Source organism: Natator depressus, chromosome 4, assembly GCF_965152275.1.
Source record: "Natator depressus isolate rNatDep1 chromosome 4, rNatDep2.hap1, whole genome shotgun sequence".
Lineage (NCBI taxonomy): Eukaryota > Metazoa > Chordata > Testudines > Cheloniidae > Natator > Natator depressus.
The window spans coordinates 134,103,136-134,125,178 of NC_134237.1; the positions used below are offsets into that span (position 1 = coordinate 134,103,136).

Genomic DNA, 22,043 nt, shown 5'->3' on the forward strand with positions numbered 1-22,043 from the left:
CCCCCCAGCCTGAGAACCTCTGCTTTAGACATTGGTGTTTTCGGAAGCTCCCAGGTAGGTTGAGAACTTGTTGGCCCAACTAACAAAATGGGTGGTAGCCACTCATCTTGCGCCTTGTAATCCCCACATATAAATTTCTAGGAATAATTCCACAGTCCACTTGGCACTATGGGGTATGTTTACATTGCAGGTGGGAATGCAGCACGTGCGGAAATACCTGAGCTAGCTTTGATCTATATCTAGAGCAAAGCTAGTTCGAGGAACAATGGTAGTGTAGCCCAAGCAGTGCAGGCTGGCAGCTGCTCAAGCGCATACCCAGGGTCCTGGGTGGGCAGGGCTGGCCTGTGCTGTTGCAGCTTCACGGCTATTATTCTTCGAGCTAATTTTGATCAAAACTAGCGCGAGTACATCGCCGTGTGCTGCAATCACACTTCCTGATGGCAGCGTAGGCATAACCTGGGAATAGGGGGTCTACCAAATTCACGGCCATGACAACTGGGTCACAGACTCATGAAATCTGGTCTCCCTCGTGAAATCTGGTCTCCGGCCGCCCAGCTCTGAAGGCAGAGTGGACAGCGGCAGCTGCTGGCTGGGTGCCCAGCTTTGAAGGCAGCACCAATTAAGGGTGGCAATGCCACAAGCCCCTAATTGGCTTGAGACCTCCTTTTGGGGAGGGGCCCCCAGCTTGAGAAATGCTGCAGAGAAATCACAGTTTTTGTGGGTTGGTCACAGCATAAAATAGCAAATTTCGTGGATGTTACACATGCAAAATTTGCTATTTATGCCGTGACCAACCTGCAAAAAAGTGTGTGATTTCTCCAGGATTTAAATAGACCCCTACCTATGAAATCACTCCCAAAAGAGCACATTGCTAGAGGCAGTATTTCTGGGACTGGCATAAAATACCATTCCAAGTATGAAGAATTGGGAGTCTTCCACATGTAAATATATAAGGGGTACACAAACAGAGCTAGCAAGGTTGTATAATTCAGTCCCAGTCCGGCTTTACTCAGAACACTGTAATATAGTACTGAAGTGAAATTATCTCAGGGCTTCTCCACATGAACAATTAGACTGCTGCAAGCAGGAGTGTGAATCTACCAGCCCTCTCCATATGTACCCTGCTGACATGCATTAACAGTTCATTAATGCTCTTTGAGCTAGTCCCATTTCAAAGAGCACTAGGTCAAAGAAGTCTATTCAACTGTTAACATGCATGTAAGGCTAGGACGGGGTAGATTCACACCCCAGCTTGCTGCCATCTCATTGTTCACATAGAGGAGCCCTAAGAAGAACTGCCCTGGTTTGGAAAGAAAGGGGTTAAGAATTTTACCTGTTCTCTGGAGCATTTGTGAGTGATGCCACTATATTCTGCTCTATGAAGAAAAGCATCGACAGAAGGAACCCCAGGCCCATGGCACTCATTACAGAGCCAATTGAGAGAGATCGGACTGGGGCCAGCACGAATAAGCTCTCAGATGGGTTGTAGTTAAACTTGGACACTGTAAACACACGGGGGGGGGGGGGGGGAGAGGGGGAAGAAAAGTGTTAAAGAGGCATCGTACTGTTTTCTAGCTACCTGCATGAAGCAAACTTATGTTCTATCCCAACCACCAGTTACTGGCTTTGATGCAGGTTCCTCTGGTTCTCTGGCCTGCATTATGCAGGAGGTCAGGCAAGAGGATCATAATGGCCCCTTCTTGTGCTGAAGTCTATAAATCTACTGTTTTAAAAAAAATGTATTTATCACTCTAGCCCTGACTGATAATGGCTAGTCACACTGAAAATTTTTATTTTATAAAGTAGATGAAAATTTAAATTGAGGACAATGCAAAAAAAACAAAAACAAAAAAAAGAAACATTCTTATTATAGACAAAGAATTTTACAGCATGTTTCTGGATCTGAAATAATTATAAATAATTTGGCATCTTCATCATACAGTCCTACTTCATAGTTAATTTGCTAGTATAGGCATTTTAAAATACTCTCAACACCAAACGAGCTGCACAATGGGTTTTAGCATAATACGCGGCTGGCTTCAGCTGGTGACAAGAAATCCATCGTCACTAAGGGAAAGATCACACGCTACAATTCACCACTTCTAAATCCAGTTGGATGGAGTGAGAGTCACACCAAAAGTGCCACTTCTTATTTACTTCCATACATTTCCTCACATCGTCCACGCACGTCATCACAGGTCAATGCAATTCCTGTCCCTATTCTCTCTTCCTGATATGGAAAAGCTGATCCGTTTGTCCAATGAATGGTGTATCATTGTTAGATTTCCTTGTGTATCTTAGGATCGCCCAGATGCTTTGGGCCATTACACTTTTAATTAGGAAAATATAAAGAGGAGACTAAAAGAACAGGCCGAGATCATCAACACCACATCTGTACAGCTGGCGACAACCCTTCCTGCCTACTAATTGCCCTGCCCTTTTGTTCTTTAGGAGAATAATAGGATCAACTCTTTCTAACAACAGATGCACATTTTAATGACATTTAAATGAAATGACAGACTGAAATAATGCCCTGAGAAAAACTATATGCAATATCATTTGATTCGGTGTTTGCATAAATTAACTTTTATTGAAGGAATTGGAGGCATATTTATGCATGTATAGGCATCTATTTAGGAGAAAATACACTGAAGAGCTTTTTTTTTATGTTAATATTCTTTGCAATAAACTGGTTCTCTTTTTTGATTCCATCTTAAGTGCCTTTCTCCTGGTAATCTGGAAGAGTAAACAAGCGGACTTACTTTCTATTTCCTTGAAGAAGTAGGAGCCTACGATGGAGAAGGTTAGAACGGATATGGGTAAGGCACAGTCGGACAGGATTTCGCGGACCCTTGCATGCAAATAGGGGCTGCAATTATAAAAAAAACCAACAACTTTCCATTAGCATCCAACATACTCAGTTTTCCTGCTACCACAGTAATGGAGTAATCATTCAAACCACAGGCAGTGGCAAGCTCTATACTGAATGCTATTTCAGTCCAGTGCTGCTATTGTTCATTCTTCACTCTCAATATTATTTTAAAAAGTCCTTAATCATGTAATGTACATACCAGTTTTTTGAAAGCTAAACAGCAGAATCTCCGTTTATGTGAAATGTAGACTCTGAAGTTTGATGAAAATCAGTGTGAAACCCAAAAGGGAACAAAATTTAAGATTCAGGCTTTGAAAAACACGCACAGTCCTCAAGAGCTGACAGCTAGCTGTTATTTCCAGTTTTTCCCCCCCGCCCAGTGTGGCTTGTGTCTGCAATTTCCAGCTCCAGTACTTTTCCATTCTTTAACCATTCAAGTGGGAGATTTGTCAAAGGCTCCAAAAAGAGTTAAGGCACCCAATTCCCATGGACTCTCAGAGAGAGCTGGGTGCCCAGTTAACTGCCTCTTGTGCTTTTGGAGGAAAGTGAGATGAAGTACCTTTCCAGGAAATTATCATTTACAATATGGGAGTATATTTCTAAAAAGTTACCCCTTTTCCAGATCATTTAGAAAACAGTGAAGTGGCAAAATTTGCCGACCATACACAATTACTCAAGATAGTTAAGTCCAGAGCAGACTGCGAGGTGTTACAAAGGGATCTCACAAAACTGGGTGACTGGGCAACAAAATGGCAGAAGAAAGTCAATGCCGATAAAGGAAAAGTAATGCACATTGGAATATAAATGGGTTCAGAAAAGAACTAGATAAGTTCCTGGAGAATAGGTCTGTCAGTGACTATTAGCAAAGATGGTCAGGAATGCAACCCCATGCTCTGGGTGTCCCTAGCCTCTGATTACCAGAAGCTGGGAGTGGACAATCACTCAGTGATTACCTGTTCTGTTCATTCCCTCTGGAGCATCTGGCATTGGCCACCAATGGAAGACAGGATACTGGGCTAGATGGACCACTGGTCTGACCCAGAGTGGGTCAGAGATTAATTGGGTTTTAGCCACGGACCCTCCAAGAGAGGGTCAAAGGAAGCTTATATGACTGTCAACACTTTCAAAAATCTACTAATGTCTTAAAATGCCCAGCCAGACATGGAAGCACGTCTTCCGCTGATTAAACAAGATTTACTTAGTATTTTCATATTCGCTGAGCTGAGCAAATTCGGAGCCCACCTCTGAATTTGGTTAGCAGGCACTCCTCGACAACCTGCATCACTGTTCTATCTGCGCCGCAGTTGTGGGTGACTGGGATTTTCCAGATTGCCAGCCAAGTTAAGGCCTGTTCTTGTTCCCAGAACTCAATGGCAAAACTCTCACTAACTTCACTATGGGTCTGTCTACACTGCAGTTAAAAACAGCTGGCTGGCCCAGGCCAGCTAGCTTGGACTCACGGGCTCAGACTAAGGGGCGGTTTAATTGCAGTGAAGACGTTTGGGCTCAGACTGGAGCCCAGTCTCTAGAACCCTGCAAGGTGGGAGAGTCCCAGAGGCTGGGCTGCATCCTGACGTCTACACCATTATTAAATGGCCCTTTAGCCCGAGCCCTGGAAGTCCAAGTCAGCTGGCCCGGACCAGCCACAGGTCTCTACTTGCAGTGTAGACATACCCTAGACTCAAGATAGGGATTTGAATCTGTAGAATGAAGGCTGAAGTGACTCACCTTTTCTTAAACTGATAAAGTGTATGACCAAGCCAAAGGGTTCCCAGCATCAACATGAGACTAAGGACAGCAGTTTCACGTCCATAATGCATGACCTCAGTCATGCCCGTCTGATTCTCCAGCGACATAGACCTGCTCACTGATGAATTCATCAAGAAGGTGGTATTGATGCTGAGGCTTGGAATTACATCAGCACGGGTATTTTCCAAATAACTGTCTCCTTGGTGCTCATGGTAGTAATATTTCTTAAAAACTGCACAAAACAACCGATAGGCAAATGTTAGGATAGGTCTGTAACAATTCAAAGCAACTTGAGCTTCCAGTAACTTTCACAGCGTAGTCCTTCTTTACCTGTAGTCACACAGGCGCCAACTCCGTGGGTACTCCGGGGCTGGAGCACCCACAGGGAAAAAAAAATAGTGGATACTCAGCACCCACTGGCAGCCCCACTGATCAGCTCCGCCCATCACAGATCAGCTGTTCAGCAGCATGCAGGAGGGACTCGGGGGAAGGGGAGGAGTGAGGGTGGGGTGCACTTGGGGGAGGAGACGGAACGGGGCAGGAAGAGGCAGAGCAAAGGTGGGGCTTGGGGAAAGTGGTGGAGTGGGGGCGGGGCCTGGGGTGGAGCACTCCCCCACAGGAGCACAGGAACTTGGCGTCTGTGCATAGTCTAGTACTCTAATGGCACATTCACGCTACTGAAGGTAAGCGAAACCAGATTATTAGGAGTTTATAATTCAGTTGTGAACAAAACGGTAGCTTGTTTTATAAATTTAAGAAAATAGTTAGGCCATTTGTAAGTTACAATACAGAAATGTAAGTCCCTCCCCACCCTCAGATTGTTATCTGGTTTTGTTCCATGCACTGAATCATGGCTTTAAATTTAAAGAAGTAAATTGTGGCAATTTCTTGCTCTAGTATACTAAAAATATGCACTTGGCAATAACTAAAAACATCCAAGGTAGAGTATACTCAGGAAAGTTACTAATATGAACATCCAGTAAGTACTTTCCGACACTCACCAGTGCATATTTTTAAAGATGTCCAAGTACGGTTTTATAGGACAGACAAATTAACTGGGAGATAATACATATGTAAACATGCTCCAAATCTGAATTTGCAAAATGCATTGAGATATTATGGTTTACCGGGCCTACTATAACTAGCTTAAAAATTTACCTCAATAAAATGACAAAACGCAAACATGCCTGCTATAACTATCCAAGTTAAATACCCTATAATGCTTCATAAGGTCCATAAAATACATAGTGAGATAATCTACATTAAAGAGACTGCATCTAAATATTTATAAAAGAGAGTAGCTGCTGTGAAGATGCTATTCCATTATATAATTAAAATCAAAATAGTACTAGGGGCATACTTCTGGAAGGTTTGGTGCTGGATGGGTCTGACCATACTTGATGGAAGATGTCATGGTCTCAGATGATGTGATGAGCAAGAGTCTGGGAAACTCATTAGGAAAAAAGGCAGCAAGGAAAGGGTCATGGGCGAAGAGGAAGATAAAGACAACAACCAGCCAGGGCGAGAGGAGCAATAGAAAAGGAAGTCAATTAAGGGGAGAGGTATGTGCCAGCCACTGTGGAGAAAGTCAGCCAGCAAAGGTAGAATGGGACTTAGGAGACCTTGAAGTTGTGTGTCGACCTGGCTGAAATGTTTTCCTCAAAATATTTTCGGGGGCTGAACGTTTTTTTAAAACCATAAACATTTTGGCAGACATTTTTCATTTTGGTCAAAACTTTTTCGGGTTGATGAAAACCCAGAAAATGAAAATTTTGGGGTGACATTTTGGTTTTCAGAAACTGAACATTTTTCTTGAAAATGGTGTTTAGAAACCACATTTTAGCCACAAAAACTGTAAAGTTTTTATAGAAAAAAAAATCCTGTGAAATGGAATTGGCATTTTTTTGACCAGCTCTAGTTCCACAGGAGCGTGGTGCTGACTTCTCCTTTCTGCTTAGGAGCCTACCCAAATGCTCTTATGACCCTCTTTTAACTACCCTGCCATTTTAATGACGACTCCCAGGTTAATACTATTGCTACTGCAGTAGTGCCTTGGGGCACCAGACAGAGAACAGGACTTCATTGTGCTGGGCACGACTGTACAAACAGGCAGTAAAAAGATTTCCTCAAGAGTTGACAATCTAGGTTATAAGAAGATGCAATAGGTGGACGAGACAAAGGAGCGGATAAGGGATAACTGTAAAACAAGCAAATTGTTATGCAATAACAGAGGTCTCAGTTCGCTACCCAGATGTGTATTTTTAAAATAAGTTTCAATACTGAGGTTTCAACTAGCACATTTAAAAAATAATAATTTGCATAATTCATGTTCTACCTTTTAAATTTCTCTCAGATTTGACATTGAACATTTTGCTTTTGTTGCTAGAATGACTTGCACTGTCAGTTTCAGTGCGATTCTAATGCAATTACACAATTCTGCAATGCAGCAAACACGGCAGGAGAATATTTATTACAATAAGTTTCTCTTGGATTATTATTATTTTCTAGTGGCTTTAGGTTAATACATACATTATTTTTCTTAAAGAATGGCATTCTGGGCAAAAATTGTCTTGCTAGTTTCCTTTTAATAATAAAGACCAACCCTTTAGATTGGATGATTCTGAAATTTTGAACCATCACTGGAGTTTCCTTAAAGTAGAAGTCTGAAATCTGATTGGATAATGTACTAACTAGCCATTATATATCCCGACAATGCCCAGTACAGCCAGAAGCATATGCCCGTAATCTCTCATGCACATCGCATGACAACAACTTCAGAAACTCAGCAGGAAAATGATCACAGAGGTATTAAATAATACCTCGATGGTAATACACCTTTACCCCAACATAATGCGGTCTGATATAACGTGAATTCGGATATAACGCGGTAATGCAGTGCTCCGGGGAGCGGGGCTGCTTTACCTCTTTATATCTGAATTTGTGTTACCGCAAGCGGTTCCTCTGCGCCCCCCCCACCTTACTTGCTGCAGCCCCCCTGCCCCAGCTCGCCTCCGCCTCCTCCCACGAGCACGCCGCAGCTCCGCTTCTCCCTCCCTCCCAGGCTTGCCGCGCCAATCAGCTCATTGGCGCAGCAAGCCTGGAAGGGAGGGAGAAGCGGAGCGGCAGCGGTGTGCTCAGGGGAGGAGGCAGAGGCAGAGCGGAGGTGAGCTGGGGCGGGGAGCGGTTCCTCTCCCTACCCTGATATAACACGGTCTCACCTATAAGACAGTAAGATTTTTTGGCTCCCAAGGACCGCGTTATATCGGGGTAGAGGTGTACGTGGCATTTCACTAGCACATCTTATCTGAGGATCTCAAAATGTTCTACAACATTAATTACACCTACCACACCCCTGTAAAGTAGAGATTGTCATGCCCATTTTACAGATAGGTACAGAATACTGAAATGACTGGGCAGAAAGTCAGTGCTGGAGTTGTAAACAGAACCCAGAAGTTTTGGCCTGCAGTCTACTGCTCTGACCGTTAAAAGGACACTCCTAATAGCAGCAATGGCAATAATTCAGGAGGATTAATAGCCAGCTGGGGTTAAAGACCTGTAACAACCTCAATTATTCCCAACTGACTGTTAACCCAATGGAAATAAACACTCTTTGCTTTGATGACTACTGACAAGGTTCAGATCCAAAAAGCAAAAAAGGCCAAGAAATTCAAAATAATGCTGACATTTTAAGTCATCCTTTTGGTCTAGTTGCCATAGATGTTCTGGGAACAGTAAGTGATTTCACATTCGGAACTACAGTAATACCTGAGCACAACAGCGTAGATCTTAAGCATAGATTGAGCATAGATCTTAAAATGAATGTCAAGATTGTTACTGATTTGTGTCACTTCACATTTTAACTTAAACGTAGCAGTTAGATTATATGTATTCACTTTGGATTAAATGTTGGGGAAACGTAGCTGATTTTACACCCGTATTTTACTTATTGTAATATGTGGTCTGATTGGAATGATTGGCAGTTGGATAGATCAGTCTGCCATGTAACAAGGATTTAGTATTTAATATTCAGCTGCTGCACACTAAGCAGTCTTTTCAGAGACATTACACAACAGCTGAGTTCTTCGCACAAATTCAATAGAGAAAGCACTTTAAACTAGAAGGTTGTATGCTTTAAACTGAACTGTCCTAGAATGCAGTTTAATTTCTAGTTCCCTCTGATCCCTCTAGTTCACCTTTGTTGTTTGCTTCAGCTGTTACAGAACTGTTTTCTGTAGAGTGCAAAAGTCAAGATCAAACGCATGGCTTAGGTGGTTGGGCCATGAGTTGAAAACAATGGTCACTAGGATAGTAAGAAGAATGCGTGTGTTTGAATTACTAGATGTGATAATACCCCTCTCTCTAATTTCCTGCATATTTAAGGATACCTTGCAAAGCATATATAAAAGCAACATGGCTTAGCAAATTAAGAAAACAAACATGTTCTTCCTTGGGAGCAGTGCGTTGCTGGATGCACTCCCTGACAATGCTTTTAAGGTAGCAGGAAAATCATAGCAGCATAGTGTCTGGCCAGCTGATGTGTTATGCAACCCGCCAGCATGCAGAAGTCTTCTGATCTCACCCTTCTGATCTCCCTAGATGCATGACTGTACCTCAGTAATAAGGCAGGCAAAAACTAACATAGAAAGGTCAAGTGTTTTGCTGGGGTTATGGAGCAAGTTGGTAGCAGGAGCCCGGATTAGAACTCTGGAGCCCCTGGATACAGGTCCTGTAGTCCGGAGTCCATGCAGCCTCTCATAACCCCCGAGTATCATCACTCCATCAGTCCACAGGAGAATTTACAAAGGATCAGAAGGGTCTGTGAAAGCCTCATTTCAGTGATGCTGCCCACACCCTTCCAACGTTCAATATGGTATACTGGACACACATGGGGATTTTTTATACTGTAGTAAAATCAGCCGATCTCAGAGGGGGCATAGCAACGGTGAACCTAAATATCCAAGGAGATGGGGAGTTAGATATTTGGAAGAGTGTAACAGGATGTACTTAGAAAAGCCAGAAATACCATGGAGTTGAGCAGTGAGGACCATAGCAGTTTTAAACACATTCTAATGCAGAACATCCTTCAGCGTGAAAGACCTGTGCTCCTAAACTCCCACGGCCCATGCTGAAAGCGGACTGTGAGATGTCTACATCTGTTATAGGTGGGGCTGGTAGCACTGCCCAATATTAAAGTTGCCTGATACCACCCCATTATAAAAGACTCTGGTTTCAGTTGCTTATAAAACTTTGCCAAACGTTAACCATTGGGGTGGAAGTTTTAAATGTTCCTTGTCCGCATCAGGCTGAATTTCTTTTGAAAAATTTCAGCCAAAATGGTTCAGCCACTTCTGAGAAGGAGGCTAGGGGAAAAAATACATTTTGTTGAACCTTTACTCTGAGAAGATCTAGTGCCCCCATGCTTTGGAGCAAGGACTTGAAGTTTGGCAAAGGATGTGCCTTTTGGCATCCCTATGAAAATCTGCCTACGTTTGGCCAAGTTATAAGCCATTTAACAACTGCACTTCACACGTGCTAAGTAGAAATTTATTTTTTGCTTTGCATACAAATTCCTTGAAGATTCGGTCTGTATTGGGCATGCTCCAGCCAGGGGGTGAGCAGGGCTTTCCCTGCAATTCTAGTTCTGAGCTGCTGTGGGCCAGGCATTCGACTCGAGAGCAGGGAACATGCCTTTCCTATACGGTCAATGCCCCCTCTCCCCTGCTGAGCCCAGACAACATGGAGGAGGAAGCTGCCTGCTTTGAACACAGAAGGAACAAGAGACAGACCTTCAAGGGAGGGAGCAGGGGGAGTAGATTGGGACCAGAGGCTGGCAGGGAGAGTTGGGAGTGGGGTCAGAGATTGAAACAGAAAACCAAGGAGAGAGAGAGAGACTGGGTACCAGTGGGCTGGGGTGGCAGACTGGAACTGGGAGCGGCTGGTCAAGGAGACTCGGAGTATCTATCAGTATATCCATGGGGAGGAGCCAGGTTACAGGGGGAGAAATGGTATTGGCTAGGCAAAGACACTGGACAAGAAACTGATAACTGATAAACTGTGGATAACAGCACAGGTTGGCTGCGGAGCTCAGAGCGGGAGACTGGGACTGGAAGCAAGTAGGGATGGGGAATGTAGTCAGAAGAGGGGATGACTGGAGGCTGGGAAGAGACAGATTGGATAAGGAGCTGGTGGGGAGGGAAACTGACACAGTTGGCAGGGGAGTCCAAAGAGATGAGACTAGGATTTACTGGGCAAGGTGACGGGATTGGGGTGAGAAGTCTGAGGAGTGGAGACTGGGACTGGTCAGGTGAGGGGATGGGGAGCAAGGGATGGGGAAGAGACAATAGGACAAGGACAAGTTGGAGAGGACAAAAAGGGAGAATGGGCAGAAGAGTCTGTGCCCACAAGATCACATCCCTTACAGCGCCTGGAATGGAACCTAGGATTTGAGACTCATCATTCCTCTGCTGTCAGCAAATATCCGTGAACCCCCTTTAGTTCTGGTCCACATAGAGGAGGACAGCTACTACCATCGGTTACTCCATTAGTTCGAGTAGCAGAGGTGGCTGGGTTTTTTTTGTTTTATTTTTGATGGGGATGAGAGTTGTAAAGGTCCCAAGGGGGTGTCCTGCATACAACTGGATTCTATCCCTGCATCTGCCACAGAGTTTCCATTGGTGATCACTAATTGCATGCTCCTCATTTTCTGGGTGACCAGCTTGAGACGCTAAAGTCTGATTTGCAGAAGTGCTGAGCACTCGCAGCTGCAACGGACATCAATGGGCTTTGAACACAGGAAACGCTGCAAAATGCTAAGTACTCTGAAAAAATCAGGTCCTAGGCATGAAAATGGACACACAAAAATAGTGGATACTTTGGGCCTCAATCTCTCTGTACCTCAGTTCCCCATCTGTAAAATGGGGATAGAACTCTTTAACGTTTGGGAAGCACTCGAACTACTGTCACAGCACCACAGAAAATGGTAAATTAGTAATTCTGTCTTCAGAGCAGGTTGAATAGTGTGCAGTAAATAAGGCCTGGGGCCACACGCTGAACAATGAGGAGAAAAAATACGGAAGAGCTGCTCATTGAGTGAGAGCAACCCATTCTGTGCTCTGAACGAGGCCAGGGTCCTGTGGGAAAAATAGTCCATGGTCATGCAGTTGAAGCCTGTATCATAATGCATGTGCACAAGGGGCTCAAATTAATGCTCAAGCAACCCTAACTCTGGCATTTCCTAACTTTTCAGTGCTTCATTTTGCAGCCTGGATAATGTTTTTTTAAACGTACTTTTGGAGTGTGCGATATAAAGAGCAGAACCTGCAGGTTCTAAGAACGGCAAATCACACCATGGGACCACCTGCATTATAAAGGATTCGAGGCTGCAGAATTCAAAACCCCTTTCGCCCTGTTAGTATCAGGCAAAAAAAAAAAGGGGGGGGGAGGGTAATAACATCAGCTAATCCCTCATTCAAAGTGTTTGCAAGGCAAGGCAAGGCAAAAGGAACACTGCCTTTAGCATGCAGTTTCTGCAAGGAGCTTTCATCTTGTTTGTGCCCCATCCTGTTGCCTGACTCAGGCGAAGGTAAAGACTGCAGGAGATTTGTTACTCTTACTTACCCATGGTCAAACACTGCAGAGGTGTACAGCAGAGAATTCATGAACTGTAATCAGTTTTGCCGAGAGACCAGAAACGCTTAGTTTAGATGCATCCTGACAGGCATTTGCTACAAAACCTGTATGTTTCCCTTTAAGGGAGCTGGACTGGTATAGCAGCTCATTCTGAAGTCACCCTCCGTATCTGGCCACAGGTGGAGTGTCTTTATGTTACCCAGCATCTCGTGGTGCCTTGTGTTTAGAGGGTGCCGGGGCACTGCACAGTTAAGGTCTGGCAGGAGGTGAACCCTGGCGATTTTCAGAGGGGCTGTACTCGACCTGCTCTAAATGGCACAATCTAAACGGTACCCAGTTCGCATTGAGGACATCCCGTTTCAAACATGACTACGTTAATGTGCTCTAGGTACCTTTTAGAGTGCACCAGCAGGATCGACACAGGGCAGCTGGAGCACAACGCTTCAGAGCGCTCTGCATTTTACATCCCTTCAGCCCGGGCATAGACCGCAAGGACCAGCTTTCACATAGCCCAGTACAACTGATGTGGACTCCAGAGCCCAGGTAGGTTACTCAAAGGGTTAAGGTTTTTTTCCCCCCCGCTATGCCCCACTTGCCCCGAAGTTCGCTGTGCTATTGATGGAGGAAGGGAGGATGGGTGCAGCCAGTCCACTGAATCTAAAATTATGGTGAATTTTTGTTGAACAGGGCTTTGAAAGAGAAATGAAACGGTTCAGTAAAATGTATGTGGGTGGCAGGAAGCAAAAATTTCTACAGTGTCACTAAATTTCACCTTCTCCTTTCGATTTTAGTGTCTGATCTTAACAGAACAGCTGAAACAAGAGTGTCTATAATACAGCCTACATATCCAAAATAAAACCTTGTCATGAATTATCTTCCCATCAACACATTTTAGAAAAACTGAAGACCCTTCATGAATACTTAATAGACGACGAATGCTGTGTATCCTGCAAATCACATTTTGCTGGGAGTTCTATAGGATGGTTTGCCTTGAAAAGAAATGGAATTTATGGTTGAAACCTAGTTATTTTCTTTCTACAGCAAAACTAAGCATGGATCAGAACTGAAACACACCACCTTCTTTCAGTGCTTACCTTTAATAATCCCTTTGAGTGCATCAAGCACAAATGTGATTGATATAAAAAGTGCAATGATTTCTTCTGTTGATCTACAAAAAAAAAAAAAAAAGCTCCCATGGATTAATATGGTCAGAGTCACAAAGTCTGAATACCCCCCAATATATTAATATACTTGTTATTTTATGAGGAAAGTGTACAGATTTTAGTTAAACACTAATTCGGATGATAGAACTAGCAAGCCTTGAAAACATCTTGCAAGCAGAAGTACTAAAAACTTGAATGAGCACATAATGTCCAAAACCAAAACTATATATTCTCAGTTGAGAGTATTCTATTTTGTAACATAGCGCTTGTTTACATGACATTTAGTTTGCTGAAAGTAGGGGTACGAATCTACAGTGCACCAGCCTGCTGAAGACTAACGGTCTCTGCAGACCCTGCTGATGCGTATTAACAGTTCATTAATGTGCTCTGATCTCCTCCTCTTTGAAACGGGACTAGATCAAAGCTCATTAATGAGCTGTTAATGCACATCAGCAAGGTCCACATGGAAAATTAGTCCATGGCAGGGTAGCGTCGGTTCAGTTCATACCCCAACTTGCTGTGAACTGATTGTTCATGTAGACAAGCCCATAGATTTTATAGCAAGTTCACAATTAGGAACTTCTGGAACGTATGATTTTCTGTTTGCTGAATAATATAATCAAAATGGGACTTCCCTTGAAAAAAGCAAGAGGTACCTTTTAAAGAGCTTCATTACAAGACTGAAGTTAAAGAGAGAATACAGCACAAGAAAAAAACTGTTCCACAGTCCAATCCAGGCGTAGAAAGCACTAAAATCCAAGCTGTAGTCATCACAGATCCCTCGGATCACTGCAACAACAGTAAAACATTCAGTAGTAGATTCACGTTTTTAAGACATTATAGATAAACCACTCAGAATTTATAGAGTTTAAGGTCACAAGGGACCATTAGATCACCAAGTCTGACCTGCATGTCACAGGCCATTAAATTTCATCCAGTTACCCTTGTACTGAGCCCAATGAATTGTATTTGGCTAAAGCACTAATTCGTTCAAAGGCAATAAATGGGCAATAGTTTTGATTCCATCTGTCAACACTACGGACTGTTCCAGATCTAAAGGGAGGTTTAACGCTCACAGGAAAGAGAAAGAGAGAGAGGTCTTGCATTACATATCTTGACCATTTGGCTGCTATTGAATTTTCTAGGTACCATGTAACCAAATCTGAAAGAGCACATCTTAACATTCCATTGGTTCTTGTTAACGAGCACTGGTAGCATAGCACAAGCAGAGGACCAGTCAAAAAAGTGTTAACATAATGTCAGTACCAATATTTAAAGAATGATAATTGGGGGGATGGGGGGGGGGAGACTGTTCAAATGTTTCTTTTGAAGGTAGCCAAGTAATAAGTATCTCTCTAGTGGAGAGCTAAGCCACCAAACCACCCCACTGTAATTTGACTTATTGGACCTATAATGGAAACACTGGTGGAGCCAACTCCCCTGTACCTTCAGCTAAAAAAAGGCTACCATCACTGGTTAGCCATTGCTGAAAATCCACTCGTCACACCTGATCAGGACTATATATTAACGACGCATGTTGCAGTCCCTGATCCTCAATGCATACAGATATTTATTCCCAAGTGAGAACAAAAAAACATCCCACGGAAATTCAATTTTATTCTCATAAAAAAAAACTGTATACTTTTTTTTTCCATTTAAAATTATTCTGTTAGAAATCTCAGTGAAACAACACTCCCTAAATCCCTTTTCCAGGGCTGAAAGCAGGTCTGTAAAGTTTAGCTTTGTGTAGTTGTAGGCCTAGGATAGATTTACCTAGCGCAGCTCTAAGGAACGCAAGGCTCTCAGAGTGTCATCTCACCGATTCTGAGTGCAGTATGTTCTCCTCCATCCGCATTGTGCTTTGGTAAACTTACCATTGATGTACAAAGCTAAAGGAGCTGTGGTTAAGAGTACAACTAGTGGCTGCCCTGAAAACAGAGCATAGAGAAGTCCACCGATACACTGGCCAACAATTGTCTTCTGCACATCTAAAAATAATGAAAAAGTATGTTTTTTTAAGCCCAACTATTTACAAATGCACTTCCTACTAAGGGTATGGCTACACTGCAGTTGCCTGAGGCAGGAGCCTTGGCTCTGGACCCCACGAGGAGGGAGGGTCTCAGAGTCCAGGGTCCAGCCCAAGCCTGAAGGTATAAACCACAAATAAACAGCCCCTAAGCCTGAGCCCCGTGAGCCCGAATCAGCTGACACAAGCCAGCTGCAGGTGTTTAATTGCAGCACACACATGCCGTTAGTGATCAGCTAGATTATTATTGCACTAATGTAAGCCACCCAAGTCATGAATGCTAGCCACTAACAGCACTTACCGAGAGCAAGACGCTCCAAACAAGGGACTACCCACACGTAGCAGTTAATACACAAAGGGCACAATCATTACTAGGGAATTCAAATCGATGGTACATAACCAAACTTACATTAATAGTCTAAAGAGAGACTTGGGATCCCAGGGAATTGCCCTTTCACATGGGGAGTAGAGGGACTTTTTTAAAGCAGTGGGTCTCAAACTTATTTGACTGCACCCCCCTTCTTTGTGTCTGTAATAGTTTGCGCCCCCCGCCTCCCTTACACATCCACCCATTGCCAGACAGGCAGAGCACAGAGCCATGGCTGCTGGCTGGGTGCACAGCGGCAGCACAGAAGTTAGGGTTGCAACGTGAAAAGGGACATTTGTCAATATCACTTTTCACAGCAGACTTACGACCCATTGCCAACCTCACTGCTGCTGCTGCCACCCTGGGGCCGACAGCTGGAGACCCGCCACTGCCTCCCGGTGAGAGCCTGAACCCGGGTAGCGGGGTTCCAGCTGTCAGCCCAAGGCAGCAGTTGTCCCCTTTATCCCTGCCCCCACCTCCCCGGTGTGCATGGCCCTTCTGCATGAGCCCCAGCCTCCTGGGGCTGACAGTCCGAGCCCTGCTGCCCGGGGCTGACAGCTGGAGTGCTTAAAAAAAAACCAAACAAATGCACAGCTTGCACCTTCCTTGACACATTCCTGCACCTCCCTTGGGAGGCATGCCTCATAGTTTGAGAAGCACTGTTTTAAAGTGAAGCAAAGAGCAATTTTTCATACATAAGTAGTACACAAAACAGGGTTGGATTCTCATCTCCACTAAGCTGCTGCTGAATTGCAAGCACAACGTAAAGGGGCCTTAGTGTAAACAGCAATCAGGCCTACAGCAGGGATAGGTTGGGTGATACTAGAAGAGTGAGCAAATGTCTTCCACCAGGCAAGTTATTTGTATTACAATAGCCCCCCAAAGCCCCAGTCAGAAGCGGGGCCCCATTGTGTTAGGTGTTGTACAAACACATAAGCGTGGATTTACAACCCTTTGCACAGGATTACCTTTACTGTCATTGCAACACGGGTAGCACAGAACACAATGATAGGTCTGTACTTGTCTATGTACCTAGGGACACCAGAAAAGTTTGTATATAGATACAGATTCCTTTTTCTAATCTATTAAAAGAAATAAGGTGGGAGAACAACTGTCCATATTGTTACTGGAAAAGAAGTCCTTACCCATGTCTCCTCCACCAGACCTCGCTTATTTCATTATTTCCCCCAAACAGACGTAAAGCAACCCTGACTGACAGATGGAGATAGGATTTTAAACCAAAAAGAGTGGGAAGCTCACCAATAACTCCTCTTGTGTTTTCATCATTTAGGGAACCAAATGCAATGGATGGCAGGAGGCAGGCAAAATATAAAAAGATCATCGTTGTGATGTATTTTCCTATGGCCTTGTTATTCCCAATAATCCCTGAAACAAACCAAAAATAGCGGTATTAATAATCAATAGCACAGTTGATTCTATGGCATTAAAACATTGCTCAAAGACAGTCATGCAGATCATTAGTTATTGGGGACAATAATTTAATGGCTAAAATGAAAAACTGGAAACGTAGTCTGCATCCATTTAAAAGATACAATTTCCTGATGGGGTTTATGCCCAGCTATAGTACAAAGGCAAGCGATGGCAGATAACCCATAAGTAGTGAACATAGGTATGAAAGAATGTTCAGTGTTTCAACTTGAAAACCTACCTTTGTTAAGGAAAATTTCATTTCTGTTGAGGTGGGTTTTTTGTTTGTTATTTACAAACTATATCTGATTTTTCATTACGTTCCCATTTAGAAATTATTTACAGATACTTCTTAGGGACCAAGGAAGTGACTTAGGTGAAGGAAGCTGAACCAGTTGGGATAAAGTAACAACCAAACCTCAAGCCAAAGGTTTATTTGGAGGGTTGAATAAAAAAAAAGGGTAAATTATTTTTCATTTTAGTGCACCTCTGCGCTCCCATCTGGGACTTACTGTATTAAATTTAGATGAAATATATGGCCCAAAGATATAAACATAAATGCAGTCACTATCCAACATTAAACATGGTTTGGGGTTCGGTATAGAGGCGCCTCAGCCTGCTTAGTACCTTTTGTTAAAAAAAAAAAAAAGAAAAGAAAAGAAGGGACACCAGTTAAAGCATTTGAAACGTAAATTATTGAGTAAGACTTTTATTTTACCCCTTTCCCTGGAAAGGGTCTTTACAGGGGAAAATCCCTTGTGTGACAGTCTCTCAGGTGGTATCAAAGATGGTAATAACTGTCCTGGTGGGGAAAAGAGAAGATATTAGTTGAGATGGGCTGGAGCCGTTGTTGTGAATGCTGTTGTTAAAGTCCAACCCTGTTTGATCTCTGGTGGTGTTTGGGATTCATCTGTAACTGGTAGGGTTGGCAAAGTCTTCTGGATCCATCTCTCTGGCTCAGTCTAGTCAGGACATTTCTCAGAATCAGGATGATGAAGGTCCAGGGCTCCTAGAAAATGGTGAGGTTGGCAGCCATGATGATGAAGCTTGCTTCAGTAGCCTCTGTCTGTTCTTCCTTACTTCCTCCCCAAAAAACTCTCTTTCAGGACCCAAAAAGAGAGTGATGGGTGGAATAGCCCATCCTCTTATTATTTTGTCCTCCAATTAGGCCCAATATCTGACAAGCCCATTTTGGTTCATTAATTTCTGGTTCCACGGCTTCTTGTTTTACCAAACATGATCTTAACACAGTCCTTGAAATACATCACCATGGCCTTTTTGTTTGGACTCATTTAGTCTCTTTGTCTGGTTTTCTTGCACTTGTTTACAACGTTCATTATGGAAAACAACTTGACCGGTTTTTCCATCCACATTTGCTATAGGTTATTGTAACATTTTGTCAACTTTCACATACTTTTTACTGTTGAGCTTACAATTAGGGCAACTTTTTAAAAACAGACCAGAATTGGAAATGCCAAAAATGCCACCAGATAGCCTGTTCTAGCAAACAGGCATTCTAGCATCATCAGAAACAGGAAACACTGGAAATCTCAAAGGAAAACATGGTTTTGTTAGACCTGCAGCCTAATTTTCCAGACCCAAGAAGTTTGGACAGTTTGGACGAGGATCAAAGCCACAGCCACATGTTAGGGGTTCTTAACTAAAAATCAAGCCTATGAACATTTTGCAGTTTGTCCCTTGTTAGGGCATGGCTACACTGGCAGATGTAGAGCGCTTTGAGTTAAACCAGCCTTCGTAGAGCGCAGTAGGGAAAGCGCTGCAGTCTGTCCACACGGACAGCTGCAAGCGCACTGGCATGGTCACATTCGCAGCTCTTGCAAGGGCCACAGAGAGCAGTGCATTGTGGTAGCTATCCCAGCATGCAAGTGGCTGCAACGTGCATTTCTAATGGGGGTGGGTGGGGTGGAGTGTAGTGTGACAGGGAGTGTGTTCTGTGTATGGGGGGGGAGAGAGAGTGGCTTTTTGGGGGGCTGAGAGCATGTCAGCATTCTATCTTGTAAGTTCAGACAGCAGCAGACACCTCCTCCCCCCGCCAGCCCCCCCTCTCTCTCACACACACACACCCACCCACCACATTCCACAGTAATGGTTGCTTTGTCTCGGAGCAGATAAGCAGCCCGATGTCAGAAACAGAGCTTTCAAAGGGCATATCTGCATTCCTGCAGCGATTCCAAAACAATGAGAAGAGTGGCCACTTGACTTAAGGGGATGATGGGACGTTTCCGGAGGCTGATCAGAGTGCAGCAATGCAACACCTCGTTCACACTGAGGCCCGGGCGTTTCAGCCAAGGCACACCAAGCGTTAATCTTCTCGCCGAGGTGGAGTCAGAGCGTTCTACGGGACTTGCTAGTGTGGACAGGTAGTGAGCTAGGGCGCCCGTGGCTGCTTTAATGCGCTTAACTCACAAGAGTAGCCAAGCTCTTAGTTTCAATATGCTAATCAATGGTCTTCTCAGCTCATAATACTTTTGACAGGAAAAACAACCACCAGGAACGACACTGTCCCAGACGGAAATCTGATAATGTTATAGGCTTGAATCATTAACACACAGGGGAAAAAACAGTTTATTTGATTTGATAATTTTACAAAAACAAGTGATACAATACAAGAATGCCCACGTTAAGATTATATGCAGTGTTCTTGCTGTGTTGGTCCCAGGATATTAAAGAGACACGGTGGGTGAGGTAATATCTTATATTGGACGAACTGAATGAACTCTCACAAAACAAGATAAGACAAAAACACTATATCACTTGTGGGCGAACACTTTTCACAAAGCAAATCACTCGGTATCTGACCTCTCAGTCCTTGTCCTCAAAGGAAACCTACATAAAACCTTCAAAAGACAAAGCCTGGGAGTTTAAATTCATAACTTTGCTAGACACTAAAAATCATGGTCTTAAAAATAAATACACTTGATTTTTGGCTTATTACAACAATGGTAATCCGCTAAGCCCCCCTTTTTTGTCTTATGACTGCAGGGGTGTTAATGGGTCACTTCACCTTGAATGGCCCCTTAGATTAGAACAGCTGTTAACTACTTACACCAAACAATCTGCTCCACCTTGTATTTAACTGTATCACTCTGTTTACATACCCCAGACCTGAAGAAGAGCTCTTTGTTGCTCAAAAGCTTGTCTCTCTCACCAACAGCAGTTGGTCCAACAGAATATATTACCTCACCCACCCTGTGTCTCAAAGGGCATGTTTATACTACAGCCTATGTCGGCAAAATTTATGTTGCTCAGAAGTGTGAATATTCCACCCCCAAGCGACATAAATTACACCAGCATAAGAGCTCCTGCGCACAGTACTATGTCGGCGGGAGAGCTTGTCCCGTCGGCATAGAGCGTCTTCAGCTATATGTATAGACATGGCCTCATATCCTGGAACCAACACAGCTACAGCAACGCTGCAAATTCATTGAGCTGCTGTTTCTTTCTGTAAATACAAATATACCATGTGTAAAATTACCATTTTTAACTTCAAATATTTATCACAATGACGTTTTTCTTTTAAGTCAATGTCTGATGAGAGATCTAACAGGTTTATTTGCAGCCCAGAAACTGACCCAGTCCACTTCATCTGAAAAAAATGCAGGATGCATCATGACAGTATATCATTTGGAACAGCCTAATAAAACGAGTGGAAAAACAAGCCACCTTCCTCTGACTGGGCAGTGTACGTTTGCAGCACAATCAGCTTGCAGTCCAGCTGTGACATTTGAGTGATTGACTGTTAGAGAAACTGTGACTTAAAACGGAGGTACCTCTATGAATTCAAACGGCCGGGGACAATGTTTATTTGTACCACAGCTCTATTTTTTGCACTCTATAAATTTCCAAAATGTTCAGTTAACTGTGTTGAGGTAAAAATAAATAAATAAATAAATAAATAAAAATTGGTATCTGACTTTTAAAAAACACACACACAGAATCTTCTGGAGAATGCACAGAGTAGAGTACTGTTGGCCTCAATTTACTTTCATATTCATGTTTATAACACAATTGATAAAAAGGGCTCAGTTGGAGGCTGACACATTTAGACCTACTAATTTTACATTTATTGAATAAACTTGGGGCATGCAAGGAGACGTGTGGGCATAGCTATTAGTAAAGCAAGTGTATTAGCTGTTGAATAAAAATCAGCTGAAAAGTTCAATTACACGGATGTGCTTCACAGACAAAGCCACATTTTTTAAACCCAAGGCAAACAAAGCATCAGTCATGTTTAAATTATAAAAAATACTTGGCAGATGACATCCTCGGAGTCATTCCGAAAGAAGGGCAACATATACACATGCCATGCTGCAGTGCCACATTAGAGATATTTTTGAACTGTATTATGAATTGTTAGGGTAGACCTGGCTTTCTGATCTACCTCTCAGATCCATCCCCGTTAAGAATAACGTAATCTCACGGTAATTTGCAGGAAGAGCGAAAGCGAGAAGTGAAAGGGAGAAGCGAGTCTGCTTTGTGTTCTTGAACAGCACAGATGGCCAGAATGAAGAATTTTTTTCTCCTTAGAGGAAGGCTGCTTATGAGAACACGTTCTTTAAGCTGGAGTGCGCTATATTCAACAGATTCTTTCTTGGGCAAAGGGAAAATTCTCAAATTCAGTTTCCTGAACCTGAGTGTAAACAAACAGAATGCTCAGGGGGATTCTACCAACTTAATATCTTGTATTTCTTTTGGCTGTTTATTATTTCCTGCCGACTTCTGTCCGCTTGGCAGGATGTATATTCACACGCATCCATATTATTTTAATGGGCTTCACTTTCAACAAGA

General features: G+C 43.3%; 1 protein-coding gene across 5 annotated transcripts in view; it reads right to left on the bottom strand.

Annotated features, from left to right (window-relative positions):
* Positions 1 to 22,043, bottom strand: part of SLC4A11 (solute carrier family 4 member 11) — a 153,214-nt gene that overhangs the window by 20,563 nt on the left and 110,608 nt on the right. For all 5 annotated transcript variants that reach the window (XM_074951936.1, XM_074951932.1, XM_074951934.1 and 2 more), the window contains exons 10-16: positions 17,067 to 17,192; positions 15,288 to 15,401; positions 14,070 to 14,202; positions 13,345 to 13,418; positions 4,601 to 4,853; positions 2,763 to 2,869; positions 1,334 to 1,502 (exon numbers count right to left, since the gene is read on the bottom strand). In XM_074951936.1, coding sequence (XP_074808037.1) covers positions 1,334 to 1,502; positions 2,763 to 2,869; positions 4,601 to 4,853; positions 13,345 to 13,418; positions 14,070 to 14,202; positions 15,288 to 15,401; positions 17,067 to 17,192 — 976 coding nt within the window. The remainder of the gene's footprint in view (positions 1 to 1,333; positions 1,503 to 2,762; positions 2,870 to 4,600; positions 4,854 to 13,344; positions 13,419 to 14,069; positions 14,203 to 15,287; positions 15,402 to 17,066; positions 17,193 to 22,043) is intronic.